At 32.7% G+C, this 27,505-nt stretch overlaps 1 protein-coding gene across 4 annotated transcripts in view; it reads left to right on the forward strand.

Moving 5' to 3' along the window:
• Positions 1-22,482, forward strand: part of LOC126887230 (RNA-binding protein Pasilla) — a 391,656-nt gene extending 369,174 nt beyond the window's left edge. For 2 of the 4 annotated variants that reach the window (XM_050654633.1, XM_050654634.1), the window contains exons 9-11: positions 437-559; positions 2,305-2,541; positions 9,093-22,482. In XM_050654633.1, the coding sequence (XP_050510590.1) occupies positions 437-559; positions 2,305-2,541; positions 9,093-9,316 (584 nt within the window). In that variant the 3' untranslated portion in view covers positions 9,317-22,482. The remainder of the gene's footprint in view (positions 1-436; positions 560-2,304; positions 2,542-9,092) is intronic. The other 2 variants (XM_050654635.1, XM_050654636.1) reach the window with 1 other exon arrangement.
• The last annotated feature ends 5,023 nt before the right edge of the window (positions 22,483-27,505 follow it).

The following is a 27,505-nucleotide window of genomic DNA, read 5'->3' on the forward strand; positions in this document are numbered from 1 at the left end:
GCAGATCATCTTGCCATCGTGTAGGTGGTCTTCTTCTGTTTCGTTTATCTGTTCTGGGTCTATATTCAATTAACTTACTTGACCAACTTCCATTCTTCATCCTTGCCACGTGGCCAGCCCATCTCCATTTCAATCTGCAAGATCTCTCCACAATATTTGTAACTCTTGTTCTGTTTCGTAAATCTTCGTTTGTGCTCTTCTCTTTTATTGTTACTCCTATCATTGAACGCTCCATCCTTGTTTGTGCTATTCTTAGTTTTGAATTATTTTTTTTTTTATTAGGGACAGTGTTTTCGCACTGTAGGTCATTGCTGGCAGAACACATTGGTCGAAGAACGACGTAGAAATTAAAAAGTTAATAATATAATCTAGATATATTATGAGTTTATGAAATATTTAAAAAAGTATGCGTAGTGATGTGAGAATTTTTCTTCAGGAATTGGTCAAGCCCATCCAGGAACCTTGCCAAATTATTTGAGTGTTATGGAAGGAGCTGCGCCAAATCCAGGTGCAGGAGTTTTTGGAGCTATTGGTCAGGTTAGCTTAGGAGATTGTCTAGGTAAGTTTCGATTTTCCTATTGTATAAATCTAGTTTCCAAATAAAACTAGCAAACCTGAATAAAGTTGGATACACACAATCATTTGAAAAATATATGATCGTACAGTAAATCATTAAAAAATAGAAATTAGAAAAATATATGAAAAGCGTTATACAGTGATGAGTGTGCTAAGGACCGGTAAAATAACACAAAAGATGGAAAAAATAAAACGTTGTGCAATAAAATGAAACTAGTAGAGGTGGGAAATTATGGATAGAAACCTGTATATTTAGATTACATTACCACTATCGATAGTTTTCACCTTTAGACGTTCGCTTAGGAGCTGGTTGACGTTGATCATAATATATACGTATGACGTCAAACAAACATTTTTTAAATTTGGCATAAAGTAAGAACTGATTGAAGACAATAAAGCAAAAATGTAAATAAAAACAGTATACGCTCTGAGCTTCGCTGGTGTCGCTCCTAGCGGATTACTAATTCAACTTTCACCGGTAATTTTTAAATTTATTATTTAATTGTTATCGCTTAATATTTACAACGCTAAAAAGTAATTAAATTGTAACAGATTTTTTTAAGATTTTGCTAATCATTTTGACGTTCTATTGATAAAATATGAATTTCTTACTTCGGATACTTTCACAATTATCGTGTAGATGGCGCTAAGATTAATAGATTAATTTATAATTACATATTACGGAACATTAAAAAAACTTAAATTCAGCATTTAATACGTAAGTATATAATACGTAAGTATATTTAAGGTAATAATATATACCACAGCTTTGACCAACTAATATTTTTTATAATTAATATTTTTACTTTTAATTTTAAATTAATCACTTTGACATTTATGTCAAATTTCCGGTAAACGTTTACAGACTTGTCACTACTGGCGCTCGCGAATTTATAAATATCCCCTCTACGTACGAGCTCACAGCATGAAAGTGATTTTTAAAACGTATACGCTGTGAGCTCGTACGTAGAGGGGATATTTATAAATTCGCGAGCGCCAGTAGTGACAAGTCTGTAAACGTTTACCGGAAATTTGACATAAATGTCAAAGTGATTAATTTAAAATTAAAATTAAAAACATTAATTATAAAAAATATTAGTTGGTCTAAGCTGTGGTATATATTTTTACCTTATATATACTTACGTTTTAAATACTGAATTTACGTTTTTTTAATGTTCCGTAATATGTAATTATAAATTAATCTATTAATCTTAGCGCCATCTACACGATAATTGTGAAAGTATCCGAAGTAAGAAATTAATATTTCATCAATAGAACGTCAAAATGATTAGCAAAATCTTAAAAAAATCTATTACAATTTAATTACTTTTTAGCGTTGTAAATATTAAACGATAACAATTAAATAATAAATTTAAAAATTACCGGTGAAAGTTGAATTAGTAATCCGCTAGGAGCGACACCAGCGAAGCTCAGAGCGTATAGGGCTTTTCATTCACAGTCATTTGTTTCGAGCTTCTGTCATATGTTGTATAATCCGTGTATATTTTTATTATACACGTATTATACATTTGACAGAAGCTCGAAACAAATGACAATCGATGAAAAGCCCTATTCTTTCATTGTTCCGACTGTACATAGTACAAGTAATTCAGTTTTTTAAGCCTCCTGTAAAATTCATAAATTGAGGGTTACGCCCTTTGGCCTTTACACCATCGATATGTACAAACTAAAATGAATATGAGCTAATTTTGTAATATTGCATTTCAGCTGCCAATCCTGCTGCACCACGATCTAGTTTAGAAAGATACGAATCTGCGTTCGACCCTTTTCGGCATCAGGCCTCAGCTGCTACGGCGCCTATTTCTTTAAATAATAATAGTTTCGGTTTGGGAACGGGTCAGCAGATGACTGTACTGAGTAAAAGTCCTACTCCTGCAGATTTAGGTGGCCCTAAAGATTCGAAAAATGTTGAAATTGCAGAAGTCATCGTAGGAGCAATTCTTGGTAAGTTTTTGTCAAGAAGAAAATATTTTTACCTACAATTAAGTAGCAAATAAATACAGGGTGTCCAGAAACTCTACCGACAAACGAAGACAGAAGATTCCTCAGATAATTTTAAGACAATTTAACCCAATTCACCTAGTCCGAAAATGCTTCCTAAGGGAGCTCAAGCTCTTTGAAGATGGCGTCATGAAATTAGTTTTTCTTAAATACCTCCAGAACGCTTCTATGTATTTAGAAAAACGAAAATTGGTATGCATCAGGAGCGTCATTTGAAATTTTGATAGGGGGGGTAAGCATTATATATACAATACATTTATATGCAAACATAATACAAAATTGATCTATTTTTTGTAAATTTCAGTCATTTTCAGGCAAATGCCCCCCCTGACCCTATCAAATGACGCCCCTGGTATGCATATTTACTTTTCAGAGATGAATCGATTCCATCCATTGCAAATTTCTAATACCGGTCATAGGCGTCCGTTTTGGGTAGAGCAACGGGTATTTTATCGCATAACTATTTTGTTCTTAACTTTTATGCATTTTTGACACCGGAGTATTAAATTGTGGGGTATTCTAGTACTAAATGGTACTCTTGCTTTAAGCAGGTAGTACACACCGTTTTCTAGAAAAATCGATTTGAAAATTTTTCGTTTTTGGAATTTGAAAAAAAAATTGAAAGAACTTTTCAACAAAAAACGAATTATTTTACCAACATAAAGTAAGAGTAACTTTTAGTACTCGAATACCTCATAATTTAATAATCTAGTATCAAAAATGCTCAAAAATTCAAGACAAAAAAGTTATGCCATAAAATAACTGTTAACCTACCCAAAACGGACGCCTATGACCAGTACTAGAAATTCGGAATTAATGAAATCGATTTATCTCTGGAATATAAATAATTGTACCAGTTTTCGTCTTTCTAAACAGTTTTTTTTTTGAATTTTTTTTTTATTCAAAAAGCGAAAAATTTTTAAATCGATTTTTCTAGAAAACGGTGTGTCCTACCGATTTAAAACAAGAGTACCTTTTAGTACTAGAATACTTTAATCCAGTGTCATAAATGCATAAAAGTTAAAGATAAAAAAGTTATGCGATAAAATAACCGTTGTCCTACCCAAAACGGACGCCTATGATCGGTACTAGAAATTTGCAATGGATGGATTAGATTTATATCTTGAAGATAAATACGCGTACCAATTTTTGTTTTTCTGAATAGAAGCGTTCTGAAGGTATTTAAGAAAAACTAATTACAAGATGCCACCTTCAAAGAGCTCTAGCTCCCTTAGGAAGCATTTTCGGACTAAGTGAATTGGGTTAAATTATCTTAAAATTATCTGAAGAATCTCCTGTCTTCGTTTGTCGGTAGAGTTTCTGGACACCCTGTATAAGGTAATAAATGGCAAATGATAAATGCTTGTAACAATAAAATCTGCTGCTGCATAGGTTCTTCTTGGTCCAAGGAAGAACAGGTTCTTCTTGGTCCAAGGAAGAACAGGTTCTTCTTGGTCCAAGGAAGAACCTCATTGAACTTAGGGTCAATATCTCCTAACACTCGTCAATGGTGGTGGGACTGCGTGCGTTCGATGTGCTGGCGAACCGAATGCGCGAGCTGGAGGAGCAATCCATAGACGTATATATTAACATGTTGAATCATTCTATAGTCAATTAAAACAGACACTTAACCATCTAAAAAGGAACGAAATCACATATATTATTGGAGATTTTAACGCGAAAATTGGTCAAGGACGAAGATCTGACCTGATAGGTGAATATGGACTAGGGGAGAGCAATGAAAGAGGCGATAGATTATACCAGTTCTGTCAAGAACATGACATGATAATCGCAAATACATGGTTCAAATTACACAAAAGAAGATTATATACATGCAAGGGACAAGGAGATAACTCACTTCATATAATTAGAAATCAGATAGATTATATTCTAGTAAACAAGAGATTTAAGAATGGTGTCAAGAGATCAACGACATATCCTGGTGCAGATATCGGTTCAGACCATAATCCTCTAATAGCTGACATCCAAGTGAAGCTCAAAAAAGTCGAAGAAAGCCCCAAAACACCAAAATTACATATATCAGCATCCAACAAAACGCTAATAGAAAATGACCTGAATAATCAGCTAAAGAATGCAACAAATGAAAACAATACAGAAATATGGAACACGTTTAAAGATCTCACCTGGAAAGTAATGGAAAAATATACAACAACGATGCAGAGGCACAAAAAACAACAATGGATGACTGATGAAATCCTGGAATTGATGGAGCAGAGAAGAAAACTGAAAGATAACAAAACAAAATACAAAGAAAAACAGAAACTAATTAAACAAAAGATAAAGGTAGCTAAAGAAAAATGGATGGAGGATAAATGCAAGGAATTAGAAAAGTTGAATGAAAAACATGATACGTTTAATATGTTTAAAAAAGTTAGAGAAGTAGCTGGTCTTTATCATAAGAAAACTACACATACTATAACCGATTCGTCGGGAAAAATGATAATAGACGAACACGAAATTCGAACTACCTGGTATAATTATATAAATGAACTGTATAATGATGATAGACCCGAAGAACTGGAGACTTTAGATGAAGGTGAAGGACCAGAAATACTGAAATCAGAAATACTACATGCTATAAAATTGGCAAAAAACAAGAAAGCCGTTGGTCCCGACAACATACCTATAGAAATGTTAAAGCTCATAAATGAGGAAAACATTGGAATACTAGTCAAACTTTTCAATGATGTTTATTCGACTGGTGATATCCCTGAAGATTGGTTAAAGTCCGAATTCATAACCCTACCAAAAAAACAACGTCCAAAAAACTGTAGCGATTATAGAATGATAAGCCTTATGAGCCACACTTTGAAAATCTTTCTACGTATCATTCACAGTAGAATCAGAGATAAATGTGAAGAAGACCAGGATGAAACACAATTTGGCTTCAGAAATGGACTGGGAACCCGGGACGCACTCTTTGCACTAAATGTGTTATTGCAGAAATGCCGAGATCAAAGGAAAGATGTCTTTGCTGTATTTATTGACTATGAGAAGGCCTTTGATCGAGTACAACATCACAAATTAATTAAAATATTAAAGGATAAAGGAGTTGATAGTCAAGATGTACGAATCATAGAAAAATTATACTGGCGTCAAACAGCGACAGCTTGCATAAATGGAAAATCAACAGAAATATGCAAAATACAAAGAGGTGTCAGACAGGGTTGTATACTGTCCCCACTGTTATTCAATTTATATTCAGATAGAATATTTAAGAAAGCGCTGCATAATTTGGAATAGGGTGTGAAAGTTAATGGAATTCTGATAAATACAATGAGATATGCAGACGATACAGTTATTTTAAGTGATGATATAAATGGATTACAACACCTTTTAAATGCCATTGACACAGTGGGAAGAGAGTTTGGCCTAAATATAAACTGTTCAAAAACAAAATACATGGTAAATATTTAGCCGTTTGGCCCATCAAGATTCACGGTTATATGTTGATGGTCATATAATTCAAAGAGTACCCAGTTTTAAATATCTTGGTTGCCATATTACTGAACAACTAGATCCAGATAAAGAGATAAAATGTAGAATCGAGATAGCCCGCACGACATTTTTAAAAATGAGGTCATTCTTCTGTAATGATTCCTTGCAACTTCAACTTCGAAAGCGCATGATTAAATGCTACATTTGGTCAGTCCTCTTGTATGGTGTCGAAGCATGGACATTAAAAATATCCACCATTAACCGTTTGGAGGCCTTTGAAATGTGGCTGCACAGACGTATACTGAAAATACCATGGACGGCTATGCTGACAAATGTGGCAGCCCTTAAGAGAGCAAATGCTACCCGCGAGCTGCTTGATAATATCAAATATAGAAAGATGGCCTATTTTGGACACGTAGTAAGGGGAGACCGGTATAATATTCTTCAACTTATTATGATGGGTAAAATCGAAGGACGCAGGGGAATTGGTAGAAAGCAGGCCTCTTGGTTGAAGAATATCCGGGAGTGGACAGGAATAAAGAAAGCAGAACACCTATTTAGAATAGCTCGAGACAGAGACAGTTTCGCCATGTTAATCGCCAACGTCAAGGGGACTTGATAGGGCACGTTAAGAAGAAGAATATATTAACATAGACTGAGCCTAATCTCTGCGCTTCCTCTGACGACAAGATCTCTTGGACAGGTTTGCGGTATCTCTTTCTAGCACATTGTATCGAGAAACTAACATGAAACTAAGTGGGGCTATAGGCACGGAAGGGGAGGACTACTGTCGCAGCTTAACTATGGGTAAGAGTGAAACAGCACTGAGCCAAAAAAAGATGGTGTCGTCACTTCGCTCAACATGAAACTCTCTCTATGTTGATATATATGTGTATGGAGCAATCGTTACAACAATTTTGAACCGGATGTGCGATATAAAGATTAAAATTGACTTACAAAGACCCTGCTCTTTAAGACCCTGCTCTTTTATCTAGTTTGCAATTCACTTTTATTACTTTTCCCGTTCCCGTTGTTATTTATTTACCTACTTAACACATTCCATTCACTTTTTAAACCCTTCAACGCATTAATGACTGTCAATCTTCGATTGATCGAGCTTGAACGACATTTAAAGGATTATCTTTAAAAATGTAAGCAAGATTTTCATGTAGAATTAATCTGTAATGTACAGTTTAGATCTCTAATCTTCTTCTTGGTGTATCGTGCCCAAATTTTAGGCGTGGGTAGCTTCCATGACAATTTGCCGATATTGTTCTCGATCTTGGTCATTAGTCCATTAGACGAAAATTTCGGAGCCATGAATATTTCTTACTGCCAATTCCTCTTTTTCCCTCCATCTTTCCGTTTATTATTAAGTGTAGTATCAAATATCTGCTACCTCTCATTTTATGCCTCAAATATTAAAGTTTTATCTTTTTTATCATCGTCTTTTTAAGACTTCTATGTTTGAAATGCGTTGAACCCATGATATTTTGAGTATTCTACGATATGACCACATCTCAGAAGGCACCTAATTTGTTCATCATATTAACCTACATGATCCAGGTTTCACATCGACATAGTAATACAGGATACACATAACAGTTTAGGACAGGGGTGGGCAAATACTTTTAAGCGCGGGCCAAAATGACATTTTCAAAATGTCTCCCGGGCCAGAAGACTATAACGTGAACTAACGCTGTGCACCGGCCAATCTCTTTGGCGGAGCTTTTTCCCTGTACTGCCCTGTAAAGAAATTTTTTGACACAAATGCTATACCTAAGTGTCATTTTAGAGCATTTAACAGAGAAATTTGACGAATTAGAATTTTTCAACGGACCGGATAAAGTAAGCAAAAGGGCCGGATCCGGCCCTTGCCCACCCCTGGTTTAGGAACTTGATTCTTAATTGTATGTTTAGCTTTGAATTGCACAGTATAGATCTAGTTTCATAAATGCTCCTCTTGCAATTTCTATACGAGTTTTAATTTCTTCATCAGGATTTAGTGACAATTAGTTGCATAGGGCCAACGTCTTGTTTACTAACCACAAGTCATTGTTTCTTTGATATATTTATGCCAAGTCCGTTATTGGAGCAGTCTCTAGTTACTCGATCTATAAGGAATTGAATATCTTCGATACTTTCAACCATGATCGCTTTGTCATCTGCAATTCGAACTCCACATTACCCTTCCAAGGCTTCGTTAAATATTATTTTTACTACACGTTAAACAAAGTTGGGGATAACACACAACCTTGTCTGATACCTCTTTGAATGAAAATTTTGTGTCTTTACCGTCTACCAGAATAGAAGCTTCTTGATTCCAATATATATGTCGTAAAAATCTCAGATCATCTATTCCAATCATTTCTAGATATAACAGCCTATCATGTTGGACCCTATCAAACGCGTTTTCAAAATCTATAAAGCAGACGTAAATTGGTTTCTGTACTCTCCGTGATCTTTGAAGTGATGTTGGCATTGAGAACAAAGCTTGCCTTGTTCTCTATCCTTCTCTGAAACATAATTATTTGTTTTCCATTGTTTCTTCACATTTCTGCTTAATTCTATTCAGATTATCTTGAGAAGTAGTTTGAGAGAGTAACCCTTGACACTAATAATAATGTTGTTCTGAAGCTATTTCCTTGTGGCATTTTTATAATTAAGTATTTTCTATGGGAAATAAGCCACAATTTTACTAAAAAATGAATTTATTAACGTTTCGAAGCCCAAATCGGGTTTCGTTGTCAAAATACAAAATACTATTTTTATTTCCCATAGAAAATACTTAACTAATAATAAGTTTTTACATGATGAAGTATTCGGTTTTTTGGGAGTGGGATAAATGTAGACTCCAACCAGATTTGTGACATTATTCCAGTTTCGTATATGTAGTTATAAATGTTTCTTATAACTACATAATATACGAAACTCAGTCTACAGTTACTGTAAAAGAACTTTAAAACACTTGTTTCTGTTATTAAGAACATTTTTGTAAGTTCTTGTACTATATTCTTTTTCGTATTAATTTTTAGGACCCGGTGGCAGATCGTTGGTAGAAATTCAACAGATAAGCGGTGCAAGCATCCAAATATCAAAGAAAGGCATATTCGCCCCTGGTACCCGCAACCGTATCGTGACCATCACAGGAAACCCGCATTCCATCAACACTGCTCAATATCTAATCGAACAGCGCATAAGCGAAGAAGAAATAAAAAGGGCACGTAACAACGGCTTAGGACAACTCGCAATCCAGTGATCAATGCCTGAAGAGGGCGTTAGTATAAATAGTGTTACAACATGTACAAACAACAGAAGTCCGCAGAATGAGGATAAACCTATCGAAAAGGGACTATCTTGGTGCGAGGAGTAGGTTGTTTGGGATGGGCCGGAACGTTAGGGCAATTTAAATGCTAGAAATCTATTATTTACATCTTGTGTTACCTAAAAAACTTCTATTATTTAGTATATAGATCCTACTTTGACAGGAGTTGACAGTTGACAGCTTGTTGGACAGTTGACAGCTTGACGTGAGCTGTCAATCTGTCTTTCTATCTATTAAAATACATATATCTTCCAAATGAGATGCTATATGATTTCAGCTTCTGAATTTAAGTTGCCCTAATAATTGCCATTTTTGTTAAAAATTATATGTCTATTTTAATGGTAAAACTACCATTGTGTCCTGTTACCGTACTATATAATTTGACTGGGTCTTTCGCGGGTGTTTTACTGTTGTGATACCGTTTCCTTTACACTCCAAACATCACCTGTTCCAAGCTTGCATCAATGTTAAATCTAAAAATGTATGCCATAACCTAAAAAGACCCGTCTATGTGTATTGTATTGTTTGTTTATAAACTGTACGTCGTACAGTCTAATATATTTGTTTGTATTTTATTTTTTGAAAAATTGAAATATAACATGTTATTGATATGTAATTTTTACGTGTTTTAAAGGAATTTAAAGTTTATTTTTTCAAAGGACCAATTCTAAGTCAGTTTTGTTTATATGTATATTTTTGTTGGAATTGTTACTAAAAGAGTTTTATATTTTCTGCAAAGTTTAAATAAGCCAATCGTTAGGTCTAGCTTTTTGAAACATTTTCGGAAGAAATTTAAAATTGGATTTAGGCCAGTCAGTTCCAGATGTGGGTTCACGTTAAATACTCTGTAATTATAGATAGGACTTTCAAATTTTTGGTGGAATATTTGGAACATCATCTTATATTAAGATGGCTATATAGATTGTGAAGTCAATATAACTGTTTTCTGCAAATTTTGGAATGGTTGTTAATGAGAAATATGACTTAATTATGATTTGGTTTTTAATTTTGAATCAGTAACTATATGCAGCCCCAAAACAAGAAAACTGCATATTTTATAAATTATTTTATATCGTCAATATCGGCATTTTATTCAACTTTTCAACTTCGAAATAATAATCATCCAATACATGGGAAATAGAAGGAAGAACAAAAAGGCTTTGGTGGGAGATGTTAGACAAGAAATGTCTATGAAGGGGATTAATATTGATATCACCAAGATAAAAGTCTAAATGTAACAAAGAAAATAGAGATAAAGAGAATAATCACTTTGTCTAAAATTCTTATTCTGCATTCAACTCTCCTGTTATTGTTCTTTTCATTGTTTTGATATGCAGTATAAAAGACCTCGACATTTTAATAAAAAAACTTATGCTTTTGTATTATTAACAATGGCATTTCACTAATAGTTATGTTAAGTATTAATTTTTAAATTATTAAGTACCTCTACACACAGGAATATTTGTGTTCTGTATATTTGCCCCACGTTGGGCGCCATTTCTAGCCAGCATGAAAGATACATTTGACCTTTTCCAATAAATCCTGTATGAGATTAAAACAAACCAATTTTAAAAATGTCTTTGGGAGAGGTACTTTTCCTCAAATACTTTCTGTAACATTAGAGTTAATGAAACTCTAGTTGATGGGTTAATCTATCATATTATTAATAACGTAATTAAAATATATTTTGCATTCCTATTTTGATCCATCTGATTTCTCAAACTTAAAACTCAAGTGACACTTAAGATTTTGTATTTATACTTGGCCATTTCTTCCAAATTAAAAAAAATGAATTTTCCAATTTTTTGCAACTACTAACACCTAAAAGTACAAATTCAAAAAATATTTTTGTTATTAGTGCCTTTATCATCAATTAATAGTACAGACATTACTACGATTAATGTGAGTTGTTATGACTTAATCTAATCCTATAGACTTCTTATCAAGATGAATTTTTAAATTTCTTTTCGATGAAATGTTTCGTCGATTGGCTGCTAATTGTTACGAATCGATCTGATTTTCTACAGGTAGATTTAGAATTTTTAGAAATTTTAAATCGAAAATGTGATGAAATCATTCATATTGTCACTTCTGGTGTCTGTACCCATCATATTTTCCTTTTCCATGTTTCACATAGAGTATAATGTGTATATAATTTTATCTATTTTTTAACATTCGATCATATTTACTAACATTGAAAAACATTTTAGGCCAATAAGCTAGTAATGCTGCGTTGAAATTAATTTAGAATATAACTATTGCTATATGTTAACCAAACTAAACCTAATAGGCTAATCCTGTTGTAAACGCCTATTTATTTTTGTAAATTATTCTTAACGCAGTGTTACCAACTTATTATATATTAATTTTAGATAGTTATTAATAATTTTAGTAGACTAGGCAATCTGGGTTGGGTGTTTTATTTCATATTTCGTAATTTAGGGTACATGGTACAAATCTTAGTTTAAGGGAAACATCTTTCTCACAAAAAAATAACTTAAACAGTACCTTAAATGTTTTTGAGATGTCATTCAGATGGGAATACTGAGTTATCACTGATTGTTGACATCACACATAGATTACAAGATTTTTCTCTTTACTCAGGTTTAGTTTGGTGATTGCCTATTTTAGTTAGTTGTAACAATATTTTTTTCTATATTGTGATTGGTAATTGTTGGAGAAGGCATACATAAAGGTTATTAAGGTACAAGTTTTCATTTCGCACAGGTAAGAAATAAAATATATGCGCCAAAATTTCATTTTTGGACTGATACTGAGTGATACTAGAGGCTGTAATATATTCACAGCCAAGAAAAAGCGCCCTAAATGCAGGAACTGCGTTATTGTCTTAGGCTGGCCACTCACTATCTGGTACACCTGACAGGTACAGCTGAACGGTTACACATGTCAGATGTACCTGATAGTGTGTGACAGGCCTTAGATTTACGTGCCAAAATCGTAAAATATTGATAGAGAAATTAGGAAGCAAGACTCATCTTTGTTGGCGAGAATCTTGAGTTAATTGTTTAGGTCCGCTGTTTTTTGACCGTAAATAGTTTACAGACCTGTATTTGTTTAGTTTGTATTAATTTAATCGGTGGTTTACAACAAATGTGATGTATATTGTAAATAAAAAAGGTATAGTGACGCTGCACAGCAAAAACACATTGTCAATTTATGAAAAGTAAGGTATGCGTGTGAAAAAATCGAAGCAAGCACTTAAAGAGATGAAAATTTGTAGAAATATTGTGTAAAAACATGTCTGTCTTCTTCGTTATTGAATTTCCAAAATGTGTACCTGCATGAAACCTCATAATACTTATATTTTTGCTCGAGATAGCTGGCTGGCCAGATCTCTTCAAATGCAAGAAGATAGTTCTAACTTGCCAGAAATCGCACATTCTATATACAGATTGAAAGTATGTATTCTAAATTTTTACATGTGGTTAAATTTATATCGTTATTTTTCAAAATTCAGTTTTAAATCACTTAATCATCGAAAAAAGACTTTGAACGGCTATGGTCTCGACTGCCATGCTCTTAGAGGCTTATATAACTAAGGTAACATTTGTTTAAAGTTTAAATGGAACTAATTTAATCAAGGTATCTGCTGGGCTGCTGCAAGATTAGTGGCAGCAGTCCATATCTCTCGCTGTGTCTCATGATGTGACCGAGGTATTCGATTTTAGCTGTTTTTATTGTGCTTAACAGCTCTTTTTCTTTTTGCATTTTCAACAAAACACCCTGATTAGTATCCCTATAGCGGAAACTATTACACGTTTTCTACCTTCATACTGTTTCGTGCTTATTCGGATTCACAAACTTTTGTAATCATTAAACTTTTCACTTTACATGTCCAAATGCATTGTACTCATACAAACATTTATATTCATCATTAAATGATGATTTGGACTGATGACTAAACCAGATAGTTAGCTTGGTTTTGGAAATATGGTAGTACTACTGTAAAACGTGCAAGTATGAAACTATGTGATAATATATGTGGCGACACGCTTTAATTACTATTTTTGCTAATTTTATTTTTTAATAACTTTTCTCAAAACGGTCATATAAATTCACATCTAATATACAAACCAGATGCTAAGAAGTTTTACGAAACGAAATGTATCCCTAACCATAATATGTTTTTGGTGTGTTCAGTTTAACAAACTGAATTCCCCATAAATTAATTACCTTATCAGACTTTATGTCAACTTCTTAAAATACAGAAAGGTTTCAACTTTTAAAACGTCAGATGTAGTAATTTATTGCCTTTTCTAGCCATATTGTAGAAACACAAACATATTAGCGTTTGTGGTTTTTTTTTCAGCCACAGTCAGTTGATACACAACCATGGGTCGATTTACAACCTCCCGTCGGCGGTCACATCCCAGCGGGCGTCGGGATAGACGTGGTACGTCAACAACACACCCTTTCGAGATATAAGCAAAACACGTTTTTTTATCGACACAAATAAATATATTATTGTTCATTGTTTACACTTATTTTTAATTGATTCCGTAACCTACCATCGGAACGAAGTAGTTCAACACAGTACAGAATTTGCGATTTCGAGCAGTTGTTACCAATCATGAATTTTATTAAAAAAGGGATTTAAAGAAATAAAAAGGGCATATATACATAATATAGTGTACATAGTCATTAGAAAATTAGTCATCTACTTCACTTCTAACGTTACATACTTCTCATAGATCTTTATCATAACTAATTATATAAAATATTATAATCTATACAAAGATAAATGTGACTCAAATCATATATTGTTGTTATAGCATGTTGTTAATATTGTTAATGTTTGGATACACATCTCACCCGAAATATTTTAACTTGGCTGTCTAATATTTAACATTTTTAATCGTACAACCTAGTAAAATAAGTTTTTACTAATTTATTATATAATCGGTAGGTACATTTCGATACCAGTATTTGAGGCAGTCCATTCTAAAGTGACTAAACGTTTTTAAAATGTAATTATAGCGATCCTATTGAATTTTTTCTTAAAAATGACAGTATAGTTTTGTGTATCGTTTTGTTTTCAGGCGTTGACATATGTCTTGCTTTCTCGTTTGGCTGGTTCTTCTTTTTGGGGGATTCACTCAATAACTATTTGATATTCATTCTTCCCAGTGCCTTCACTGACGTCAGTTATTTCTATTAATCATTCGATAGTTGCAGGTAACGACAAACCTGATACTTCTTAATAACAATTATTATTTTGGCACTTACAATCAACATCTCTTCTTATTTTGTATAGACATGACTGTCTGTTTTTTTTTGTCAATGTGCTTCCAGTAAGTTGTCGTTCCATCGTTTTCGTGGTCTTCCCACTGATCGTCTTCCTATTGGGGAACCGTCTCTCGCCGTCCACTACTCTATTTATTGTAATTCGGCTTATGTGTTATTTCATTCTACTCTGTTTCTTACTCGGTTGTTAATGTTCTCCACTTGTTCTTGCATTTCTAGATCTGTCCCAATAGTGTCTTACCATCGATTTTTCGAAGGGTTTTCATTTCTCTGTTGTTGCTAGCAATATTTTTGTTCCCTCTGCCAGGTCGAGTTTCTGACGCATATGTCATTATTGGTCTGATGACTGTTTTGTAAATTCTGCCTTTCATTTCTTTTCTATATTTTTATTTCTCCATATTTTTCATTCAGACAACCTGCAGCTCTCTGTGCTCTTTGCTCAACATTTGGGCAGCTTAAATTTTTTAAATGCCATCTTATCAATGAGGAACGTGCAATAAATCTAAATAGGGCCATTTTAAATTCCGTTTTTATACTAATGTCCTCCCATTATTAACAAATCTACAAATTGTCCTCTTATTATCTTACCCATATTTTTTAATGCAACAGAAATACATTTTCACATTTTCAGTTAGTACTGTTCACAGATAGCTCCATTGGTCCAACTTTAGATGTGGGATCTGGTCATTTGTTGTTGTTATTGCTAGTTTGAGGAAAAGACTATCCAATAAGCCAAAACATCGAGATGTAACTTTTCATTTCAAATACGTGGTTAAATGCTCTACAGTATGCAAAAATACTTAAAATAAAATCGTATGTCTTTGACAAGTCCTATGCTTTTAAAATTCTTTATTCGGTCAATATCTAAAATCAGACTAGGACTAAAAATCTAAAAATTATACACCGATATAACTTAATTCTATGAAATGCCAATAGTGTCAAAATTTCATAAATGTCAATAGTGTCAAAATTTCATAACAGTTGAGTAAACTTGACTGCGGTTGGACCAATTACAAACAAGCATTACGGCGCGGTAAATTTGAATTATTCCTCCTGGTTTAAAAACAAACCATAGTAATTATAAACATCCAATATGAAAGAAGTTAGTTTTGAAATGGACCGCCTCTTGTACAAACATTTAAAGAATTATTTCAGCAATTAATTATTTGAGATTTCTTCGCAGCTTAAAAATAAAGATTATAAATGTTATAGTTTTAGTAACTGAAACGCAAAAAGTGCCTATTTCTTTTATAAAATTGTTAAAACTCCCCACTGTTTCAAATTTCCAACCCCAGTTTAGAACTTGATGTTTTAATGTCGTATAGTAAATATTTGAAATGAAGACTGTTTTTACAAGTGTTAAATATGTGTATAATGAATTTAAGTACATCAATATAGGTCAATTGTTTAACATACATTCAGATATTTAATGTTAACGAAAATATATCGTCGTATAGGGCTATTCAACGCTTCTCATTTGTTTAGTACACTTGACATATGACGTATAATATATATGTACGTCATACGTCATTGGTATATATCAATTATATATACCAAAAACGTCTGACGTAGATATATACACGTCATGTGTCAAGTGTATTAAACAAATGAGAAGCAATGGATAGTCTTATTAACAGCGACAACCCTGCGAAGAAGTCACTGGGCATTTTCGTTCTTATTTTTAAGCTTCCAAGTTAAAACGTTGAGGTGACTATATACACATTCATAGTTTTATCGTCTAAATGTTTGTGATGGCCATATATTGACTTTAACATAAATATAAGTAATTGTATTGTAATTTTATGGAACAAGCCCTGAAACAAGTTATATCTAATGTTATAATACTACAACGGGTGACGTGTTAATTATAGTTGTTGCTTGAAACATTTTCAGATTAATCGTTTCATACTAAAATACAGGACTGGCCATTTTGTAATTGACAAAGTCATTGAAAATTCAAGATTATGATAATAAAATGGAATAGGCAAATCGTTTAATAAAAACGAGTCAGTTATTAACGAACAATTACATAGGAGCGTAGCAAGTTATGATTCTAAAGGATGCAGTTATGACAGTCTCGAATGCCTCACTCACAAACTGACATTCAACAGTTTTGGCTTAAACCTTTGTCCTATCAGTATGATATCAGTTTACTGCTTGTATGTTACAAGGCGATATTACCATAAGCAATGTGGTTCTGGGTATAAAATATTTACTAGTTTAGTGGAGAAGTTTGGCAAGTTAGATCCCACGTTTGATATCGAATTCTCCGGCCTCTGTGTTTATTCCAATATTTGTTAATATCTCCATCAGGTTGTCGTGCTTTTCTTTATGGTAATCAATGAAGTATGATTCAATGAAGTATGCATAGATATCCAAGTCTTTATATCCTCGTCACGTAATATAAATGAAGACTCATAGCCAAATCACACTTCAATCCAGTATGATCACAATCAAGCATCGACGCATCGGCCAGCTCCGGGTAGGAGGCGGCCGATGAACCACCAGGAGCTGGCAGCTACCGCTCACTGCGGTTACGGTCTCGCCGAAACGCCTCTTCACTACAGAGCGCTTCCACCTTGGCAGAGTTCCAATTCATTCCATTGCATATCTGCCGTTTGAGTTCTTCCCGGTTCAGTACACCGCGAGAAACTGATTACATGATTCTCCTTCCTCTTCTTAATTACCCTCTCGGCTGCCCTACTTGGATGCCTCGGAGTAGAAGTGGAAATGAGTGAGATTGCGCCGGTATTGAAATGCGTACGGTTGTCTTCGGACGAGCTGTTGAATGCCGAGCGGAAGGATATCGTTACAGTAGTTAATTACAAGAAAACTCCTGTATTTATCGTTAAAATTCGTTAGAATCGTTCATTTCCATGTAAAGTTCGTTAGAAAATGGCCAGTTCATTTCCATGTAAAATAAGTTCTTCGCAAAAAATACTGTTGCTGTGATATTCACTTCTATAAAGAAATCGCAAGGGTCAGCTAATTTGCAAATATTACTAATAAAAATTCATAATCTTTTTATGATATAAATAACAATTATGTGTTATTTCATTAATTAGTCTTAATTGGGTATACCTATACAATTTATCATAAAAATACTTTGGAACTAACAATAAAACTGTATTTAGATATATATTAAAAATTGATTCATGATGCTGTATATTATATATTGATGGTATATTTTTATCCTTCGTTCTTTAACTATGTACTTTAATATTTATCTAGCCGATGCTGCAGAAAATTTCAATATATTGGACTATTAAATTATTAAACCTACAACACTCCTTAAGTAAAAAATTGCATGAGTATCATACTTATGCGCTGAGGGCTAGTTGCGTTAAGACAGATGAATTTTATCATTGAATAATATACCTATAACATTTTTTGGTTATATTTAAAAATAAACATGAAAGTGAAATATACACACATACACATTATTAGGCATTGCTTCTAAAATATATAGGGATACCTACAATGTTAAACCAAAATTTAAAAAAAAATATGGAATAAGAGAATTCTATTCAAATGGATTTCTTAACTGAATTCAAAGCATAAGTACAGTAGAACCCCGTAAATCCGAACCCCGCGAATCTGAACTTTCGGCAAATCCGAACCAACGGAAAGTAAAAAAAATTTAAAAATTCAAGACAAAAACATGTTTATTATACAGAGTAAAGCCAGAAAATTGGACAATGTAGGATTACTAGGACTTTGACATTTAAAATTTCTTAAAAATAAATATTATACTTTAATACACAGGTTTATAAAGGTTAAACACAAACTTACTTTGGTTCTCTAGTAGTCAACTTGAGTCCAAAAATATTGTCCATACTGTTGCGAGAACGTTTGGCTACTCAAAATCACAATGAAAGCTTTGAACTACTAGTTAAGGCTAACTTTCGGATAATCCGAACTTTTCGGAATCCGAACAGGCTGTCCCCCCAATTAGTTCGGATTTGCGGGGTTCTATTGTATAGCTGACCCGTGTGATAATAAGTATCTGTGAGAGTATAGTTCCCCAAAAGTGTGCGCTTTTCCAAATTTTTTTCGTGATAGCAATATTAGCTACAATATACCTCACTGTTTTAATCAATATAATCATCTAACCATATTTTAATTCGACCCAGATTTCAACTCGCGTTCTGCTGGGATACCTGGATAAAATCAGAATGTCGACATCAAAAATAATTCTGCACTTGTTAAAACGTTTATCCACAAAGATATTACATCTAAGATATTTTCGATTCTGCAGAACCGATAATTTTGATTTTATCCGGTAGAGGCGATAGAACAGTAATTAAAACGATTCTAAAAAAAGGTTTATTCGTAGTATGTACGATCAGCAACCGTTTCCGACCATCAGACGCAAGCGCAGTTAACAGTTAGCGATGCGCAGTTAACAATTAGCGTTCGTAGAATACGAACGCGCATGCGTCTACATACCGGTCATTATGCAAGCATATTGTCCGGTAATAATGTAATCTTGCACTGAAATAGTGGTCTCTTTTTCATTCGAGCTCGCGCATTTCAGCGCTACTGGAATAGTGTGGACTGTCAATCCAGTGTCAACTGTCAATCCAGTAATTGATTAACCTATCTTTTGAATGACTGGAATCGCTTTTATAGTTTTTGAATGACTGGAATAGTGTGTGAACAGCACTTGACTGGATTTCTGGACTTTAATAATGTTAACCAGGTGTTAAGCTATATTTTTCTATGCAAATAATTTGGATCTCCGTAATATCCTCGTGAGATATGGTATTCACAGTAGTTAATTACTGTATTTGATAGTATTTTAATTACTGTTCTAAGAAGACACCCTGCTTCATCGTTTCATTACCCACGATTAGTTGTATGTCCATCAGATTTTTGTTATACATAAAAAATGTTACTTGTAAATATTTTATTTTTATATATAGATATATTAACACTCATTTAATGATACATGTTATGTTCCATTAAATTTATATATTTTATTTGTTGGAAAATCCTGGAAAATAGAGGGAAAATGTTGATATTTGCATGTAAAGAAAAAGCGTTGATGTTGATATAAATGTTTATTATATATTAACGGGCCTATATATAAATGACGATAAACATTTGATATGTTAACTGGTCATATAATTACTAGGTAGGCACTTGAGGATTCACTGTTTTATATTAAAATTTTAAAAAGCAGGGCATTATCTGCTTTGTTGCTGTGAATAGTTTAATTCGGCATATTTAAATTCATCTTGTCGACTAATTGTTCAAATACTTCTATTACATGGTGGAAAAAAATCTGTATTGGAGAAACGTTCCACCAAATGACGTATCCCGAAATTTAGGCCATATTTACTGTTACTTTCAATAGGGCTATTCATCTCTGCCATTTTTTTCGAACACTTGATTTATGACGTATACGTCATACGTCATTCGTATCTATAATTAGTATATTATACGTCATAGATTGTGTTCGAAAAAAATGGCGGTGATGGATAGCCCTATGCATAAATCTTCCAATAAGTTAGAAAGCTAGTAGATAGATCAAGCATATAGAAATAGGGCTTTTCATCGACTGTCATTTGTTTCGAGCTTCTGTCATGTGTCACATAATATTAATATATCTACGCCATACGTCTTTGGTTTGTATCGTTGGTATATATCAATAACGTATGACGTAGATATATTAATATTATGTGACACATGACAGAAGCTCGAAACAAATGACTGTGAATGAAAAGCCCTATATAAATGGTTTGCCTAACACCGCTGTTTTAGATTTGAAGTAGTGGAAACCAAAGTTGTGTCACATGATTAGAATTTCCGTAAAAGTATTTATAACGATTGTTCCTTAAGACTGTTCTAATGAAAGTAGTAGCGCAAAATAACTAAACGCTTCTAAGAAACTCAAGAATGCTATTCATTGCCGCCATTTTTCTCGTACATTTGACGTGCAATATGTATACGTCATATGTCATTGGTATGTACCGAAGACGTATGACGTATATTGTACGTCATACGTCATACAGTCACTCACTCTGTCATAAAAAGTAAATTTATATAAAAATAAATTATTCCATATGTTCTCTAATCGACATGAATCTTATTTTTCCCTTTTTAATTATTCTGGACTCTTTAATGTGTTCGCTGAAATAATTTTATCCCCACTCCCGACTAAATATGACATTGCATTATTTTTGGCCAGCCATAGTTCCTGACTATCCCCTCCAGTGGATTCAACTATTCTCATATTGACCTCAAATGGATCAGAAACTAATATTGTGATATATTTGGAAAAACTAAAAAGATCGATGAAAATGAAGTGGTTGTTGAGATGAATTTAAACAGCCAGTATGTGTAAAAAGCACGGGTCAAATAGAAATGTGTGATAATAATTCTGCTTTGTGTTATTAAGTTTGTTGTTTTATGTAAATATTAATTTTTCTTTACGTTAAAATGGATAAAATACTAGGGATCTAAAATATAATGTAAATTAGCATATCTTATGGTACAATTTACTATTCATGCTTCATTCATTCATGCTATTCTTTAACTTTAGAGCATTCCACAATGATCTATTAAAATCTAGATGTCACACGAAGAACTGGAATTTTCCAAGAGTATCGAACAACAAAATATCCAAATGTAACCTCAAAATAGTATCATTCGCTTATACAGAACAATGCTATAATATGATCCTTGCTACATAAACTCACTAATTACAGTTAAGGGGGGAAGGGTATGGTTTGAAATCAACATTTCGAGCCCATTTTTGTGAATTATTTAGAGTTAGTGTTACCTCACGAAATATCTAAAGAAAGTCTGTGCAAAATTTCAGGTGAATCGGTAAAATAGTTTTGGAGTTACAATATCTACCACCTTTGAAAAAAGCAGTTTTGAGAAAAATGCTTTCAAAGTTTTGAAAACTTTATTTTCAATTTTATTTTTGTCTGTTAAATCGTAAAGTGATGCACACCGAAATATGTTTTTGAATCGCGGAGTAATTTACAAAAGGGGAACAGCTGTTGAACGTTTCTAACTACGCTCAAGCACGCTGTAGCGAAGCTGCCGCAAAGCGAGTCGAAGGTAGGGATATTCACTTACTTTATCTCTGGTAATTTTACTCCAATCAATCTGAAATTTTCAGAGAGTAGTCTTAAAGTTAATTTTAAAATTTCAAACCGTTTCAACCTCCCCCCTTAATCACAAAACCTTCAACTGTGTTATTCACTTCACTTCAAATAGAGTTATAGCTATAACACTGTATTGGAAAGATTCATACTCTATGTAATGTCAGGTTTTACTAGTTCATAAATATTATTAAAAGCGCTTAAAATTTCAGCTAGATGGACGAATTTTAACTTTTTTAGATCCCTAGTTTTTCCAAATTTTTACGTGCTATATTTTTCTTGCGTACGATATACCTCCTCGCACATTATAGGTACTGAGGGGAAGGTTAACATCCCTATGGTCTAAATTACTTATAAAATTAATATATATCATAACGAAAGGTTGTATGTGAGCTGACAATACTAAAAAGTTTGTGCGAGGTGATATTTTCTACGCGTATGAACCAGTTATTACTTACTATATTATTACATAAAATTTTCACCAGCAATGGTTACCAACTTTGCACACTTTTCTTATCATTTTTGCAAAATCTATTGGCAAATGAGATATTCAAAATTATTATATAAAAAAAAGAAACAATAATATTGAATATCACTTGACATATTTTTTGATAGATTTTATTTCTCCATATCATTTTTGTTTAGGTAGATAGCCGGGTATATATAAATATATTGTTAAACACATTAAAATTTCAATAAAATCATAGTGCCATATAACGTATTATTCATAAAACCTCATCTCATTCTCCACATCCATTCCTTCATACTTTTGTTGCTTTCGCATTTTGTTATACAGAATGTGCCAACAATTTTTGACATATTTCACCTACTGTTCTTCTAAAAGGGCGTTCATATAAAATCGGTAATCGTTTTTTTTTATGTTAATCTCTTTTTTTTTTAACTATTGATCAATAGTAGGTTGTATTATCTAATTGAAGAGTAGTACCACTTTTGTATACAAAAACAGTATTAGGATAGTGAGAATTTGAAACAAAATTTAGATTTTTGTTTCTTACGGTTACTTTTATAATACTGGGTGTCCACTTATATTTTCCCCCATTTTAACTGCCTATAACTTCTAAACGGCTTAAGATATGCGGTTTTCGATGAAATGTTTTATTTTAGTAAAAGTTTTGTCTGAATGGATTGAATTTTTATATCGCTTTCAAATACGAAAATAAAAATGGCGGATTTTTGAAAAAAACGTTGTTGACTTTTTTTAATGGAACACCCAGTATATTTTTTTGTAAATTGAAAGAAAGAAATATCACCTATCCAGCGATATAAAGTTTTTCAAAATTGGTTGTCAAATCATTGAGTAATTAATTTTTAAAATCAGCGGTGCAACGTGGATATCACATACCTAAATAACATAACTACCTAAGCAAAATGATATTATGTTATGTGATTTCCACATTGCATCTTTCATTTTAAAAATTATTTGCTCAGTCATTTGACAACCGATTTTAAAAAATTTAATATCGCTGGATAGGTAAATGACCGTTTTTTCAAGCTACAAAAAAATATACTGGGTGTTTCAATAAAAAAAGTCAACGTTTTTTTTTTCAAAAATCCGCCATTTTTTATTTAAAAGCGACATAAAAAATGGTCATTTACCTAAAAACTTGGAAAAACGGTCATTTCCCTATTCAACGATATAAATTTTTTAAAAATCGGTGGTTAAATGACTGAGTAATTAATTTTTAAAATGAGAGATGCAATGTGGAAATCACATAACATAATATTAATTTGCTTAGTTATGTTATTTAGGTATGTGATATCCACGTTGCACCTCTCATTTTAAAAATTAATTACTCAGTGATTTGACAACCGATTTTAAAAAACTTTATATCGCTGGATAGGTGAATGACCTTTCTTTCAATTTACAAAAAAATATACTGGGTGTTCCATTAAAAAAAATTCAACAACGTTTTTTTCAAAAATCCGCCATTTTTCTTTTCGTATTTAAAAGCGATATAAAAAATTCAGTCCATTCAGACAAAACTTTTACTAAAATAAAACATTTCAGCGAAAACCGCATATTTCTATCTTAAATCGTTTAGAAGTTATAGGCAGTTAAAATGGGGGAAAATATAAAAGGACACCCGGTATAATACACCTTCGTTTGCCCTCTATTTTATTTACGAACGTCTAAACTTATGTTTCCAAAACTTTATTTCTGAGGAATACTTACGTTACTCTATTTTTCTTCTCTTCTTCTTCTTAGATCAGCCGAGACTCTTTAGTCCCTGGTACTTGGCTTTAAGGCCTTTGTACCATACCTTGTTTTTTCCTTAAACTCTTGTTCTGTTTAAGTTTTTTTGTTTTAAGTTCTGTTATCTCAACGAAGGCCAACAGTTTTTTTATTGGTAGTTTTAATATTAGTCTAGGCGCCAAATAGAGGTCACCGTGTCCTTTTCAATTCTGATGAACAAACTCGACGGTTTCTTATGGATTTTTGGCTGCTGATTACGAATTTCGAGGGTGGATTTCGATCCGAGTGGTCAAAAAATTGTTATACAATCAGTCGCCAGCTCTTATCACTCAAAAATGGTTGGGTAAAACCTGTACCATGACAAAAAATTTTATATGTATGTATCGTCTCAGTGGTTGTTCTTATTGTTTTACTAAAGAAAAATTAAAAAATTTAAACATAACTTTCATCAGCCGGAGTTGTACAGTTGACCAGACTTCCAAATTTCTTAATGCGATGCAAGCAAATACAATCCTAAGTAGCCGGTACTTTTTATATATTGACCATTAGCTCTGAAGATGACTTTTATGTCGAAAGAGCTTAGCTAAGGAAATTTAAAATACATTTACACACTTTAATATACTTCTTTCACTTCTTTCATTCATTTCAAGTGTGTACAAATCCTATCAGTCTTTCAACAATTTAATTGTTTATAAGGCTCTGGCTCATAAACTAAAAGAGATAAAAAAAATGTTTCAAATAAAATTTGTTCCTTAAGAGGAAACAGTAGCGATCAACAGGTAGCGAAAACGCGTTCCAAGATTGCGGCTGAAATTTGGAATATTTTTTCGAGATATTTGGCACACGTATTCGTAATATAATAAAGAATGGCGGTACAGAGCCCAGTTTGAAATATTTATTAATATGTGGAAGTTACTCTGTAATTAAATAAAATATTAAAAAAACGAGCCTGTACCGCCATTAAGAAGAACAAAAAAATACACTTTCTTCAAATAAACTTTTTTATCCGGTTCCTAGATTTTCTGTCATTTTGGAACTACTAAAATTTTTTATTTCATTAGTAGTTCCAAAATGACACAAAATCTAGGCATCGGATAAAAAAGTTTATTTGAAGAAAGTGTATTTTTTTGTTCTTCTTAATGGCGGTACAGGCTCGTTTTTTTAATATTGTATTTAATTACAGAGTAATTTCCACATATTAATATATTTTTCAAATTGGGCTCTGTACTTCTTCTGTAATTCTTTATTATATTACGAATACGTGTGCCAAATATCTCGAAAAAATATTCAAAATTACAGCCGCAATCTTGGAACGCGTTTTGGCTACCTGTTGATCGCTACCGTATCACCTTAATAAAAAAACGAAGAAAAAGACATTTACTAAACTTAAGGTGATACAGTAGCGATCAACAGGTAGCAAAAACGCGTTCCAAGATTGCGGCTGTAATTTTGGATATTTTTTCGAGATATTTGGCACACGTATTCGTAATATAATAAAGAATGGCGGTACAGAGCCCAATTTGAAAAATATATTAATATGTGGAAATTACTCTGTAATTAAATACGATATTAAAAAAACGAGCTTGTACCGCCATTAAGAAGAACAAAAAAATACACTTTCTTTAAATAAACTTTTTTATCCGATGCCTAGATTTTGTGTCATTTTGGAACTACTAAAATTTTTTATTCCATTAGCAGTTCCAAAATGACACAAAATCTAGGCATCAGATAAAAAAGTTTATTTGAAGAAAGTGTATTTTTTTGTTCTTCTTAATGGCGGTACAGGCTCGTTTTTTTAATATTGTATTTAATTACAGAGTAATTTCCACATATTAATATATTTTTCAAATTGGGCTCTGTACCGCCATTCTTTATTATATTACGAATACGTGTGCCAAATATCTCGAAAAAATATTCAAAATTACAGCCGCAATCTTGGAACGCATTTTCGCTACCTGTTGATCGCTACTGTTTCCTCTTAAATCCAATAATTAGAACTCAAGATATTGTAAAATTAGTGCACAATGCAAATTTCAAATTGCAAAATTAGTATTTTTCGAAACTTTATCGATCGTAACTCGGCTTCTACGCATGTAAATGAGCCTTAGAAGATCAAATTTTAAAGCTTAATTAATAGGCTTCCAAACAAAGTTTGTTAAATTACTTTATCTTCATTTGTTTTAAAGTTATACCCGTTTGAAGTATAATTTTCTTAAAAAAATTGTACATTAATTTGTTTATAAGTTTCTTTAATTAACAATAATGATAGAAGAACTCAAAAGGAATATTTTGAGCTTACGAAAATGTTCGTAAGTTTATTTTTGGCCAAGATATTGATATTTTGGCTACGAATTTCGTCACTTACTTGACTGTGAGCTGATCTTGCGACTCATAGCGCGCCATTAAAATATCGATATCTTGACCAAAAATAAACTTACGAACATTTTCATAAGCTCAATTGTTCCTTTTGAGTTCTTCTATCAATATTGTTGATTAAAGTATAAGTGTTTATAGCTCAAATTTGCTTGAAACCTTTATAAACAAATTAATGTACAATTTTTTTTAAGAAAATTTAACTTCAAACGGGTATAACTTTAAAATAAATGAAGATAAAGTAATTTAACAACCTTTGTTGGAAGCCTATCAATTAAGCTTTAAAATGAGACCTTTTAAGGCTCATTTGCACGCGTAGAAGCCGAGTTACGATCGCTAAAGCTTCGAAAAAATACTTACTTTGCAATTTGCATTGTGCACTAATTTTACAATATCTTGAATTCTCATTGTTGGATTTAAGTTTAGTAAACGTTTTTTTCTTCGTTTTTTATTAAGGAACCAATTTTATTTGAAACACTTTTTTATCTCTTTTAGTTTATGAGCCAGAGCCTTATAAACAATTAAATCGTTTATAACAATTTTTTGACCACTCGCATCGAAATTCACCCTCGAAATTCGTAATCAGCAACTAAAAATCCATAAGAAACCGTTTAGTTTGTCCATCAGAATTGAAAGGGATACGCTGACCCCTCTGGTGCCTAGGCTATATCTCTTCTGGTTCAAACCTCAGTTGACCAGTGAATTCCTGCTTTACATCACTTAGCACATTTTAATGGCGCAGTATGTGTATGACAGTGTCTTCTTCAATTTCGCACTTTCTGCACCATGGTTCATTCACTGTAGCTAGTTTGTATAGGTGGTTCCCTAAACGGCAATGTCCAGTCACCATTTCAGTGACCGCTTTTTTCCCTCGTTTATTGAGGTTCGTCAAATTGTTCGAGAGTTTTTTTATCAATAATCTTGATTATTTTTTTTAGTCTAAATTTGCCCTTGAGAAGCTATCCATGTCTCAATTTCTTTTGGTATTCCTTATCAGCCATTTCTGAACCTCGTTTTTCGTAGCATCTTTAGTGATGCAACAGAAAGTTTTTTGGCAACATATCTGCTCGTTCATCCTTATGCACCTCTTCATGACCGGCTATTATTTTTTTTATTATGTTGCTGTTTCTTTGATAAAAGTCAGAATAAGAC

Source organism: Diabrotica virgifera, chromosome 6, assembly GCF_917563875.1.
Source record: "Diabrotica virgifera virgifera chromosome 6, PGI_DIABVI_V3a".
NCBI classification, from domain to species: Eukaryota; Metazoa; Arthropoda; class Insecta; order Coleoptera; family Chrysomelidae; genus Diabrotica; species Diabrotica virgifera.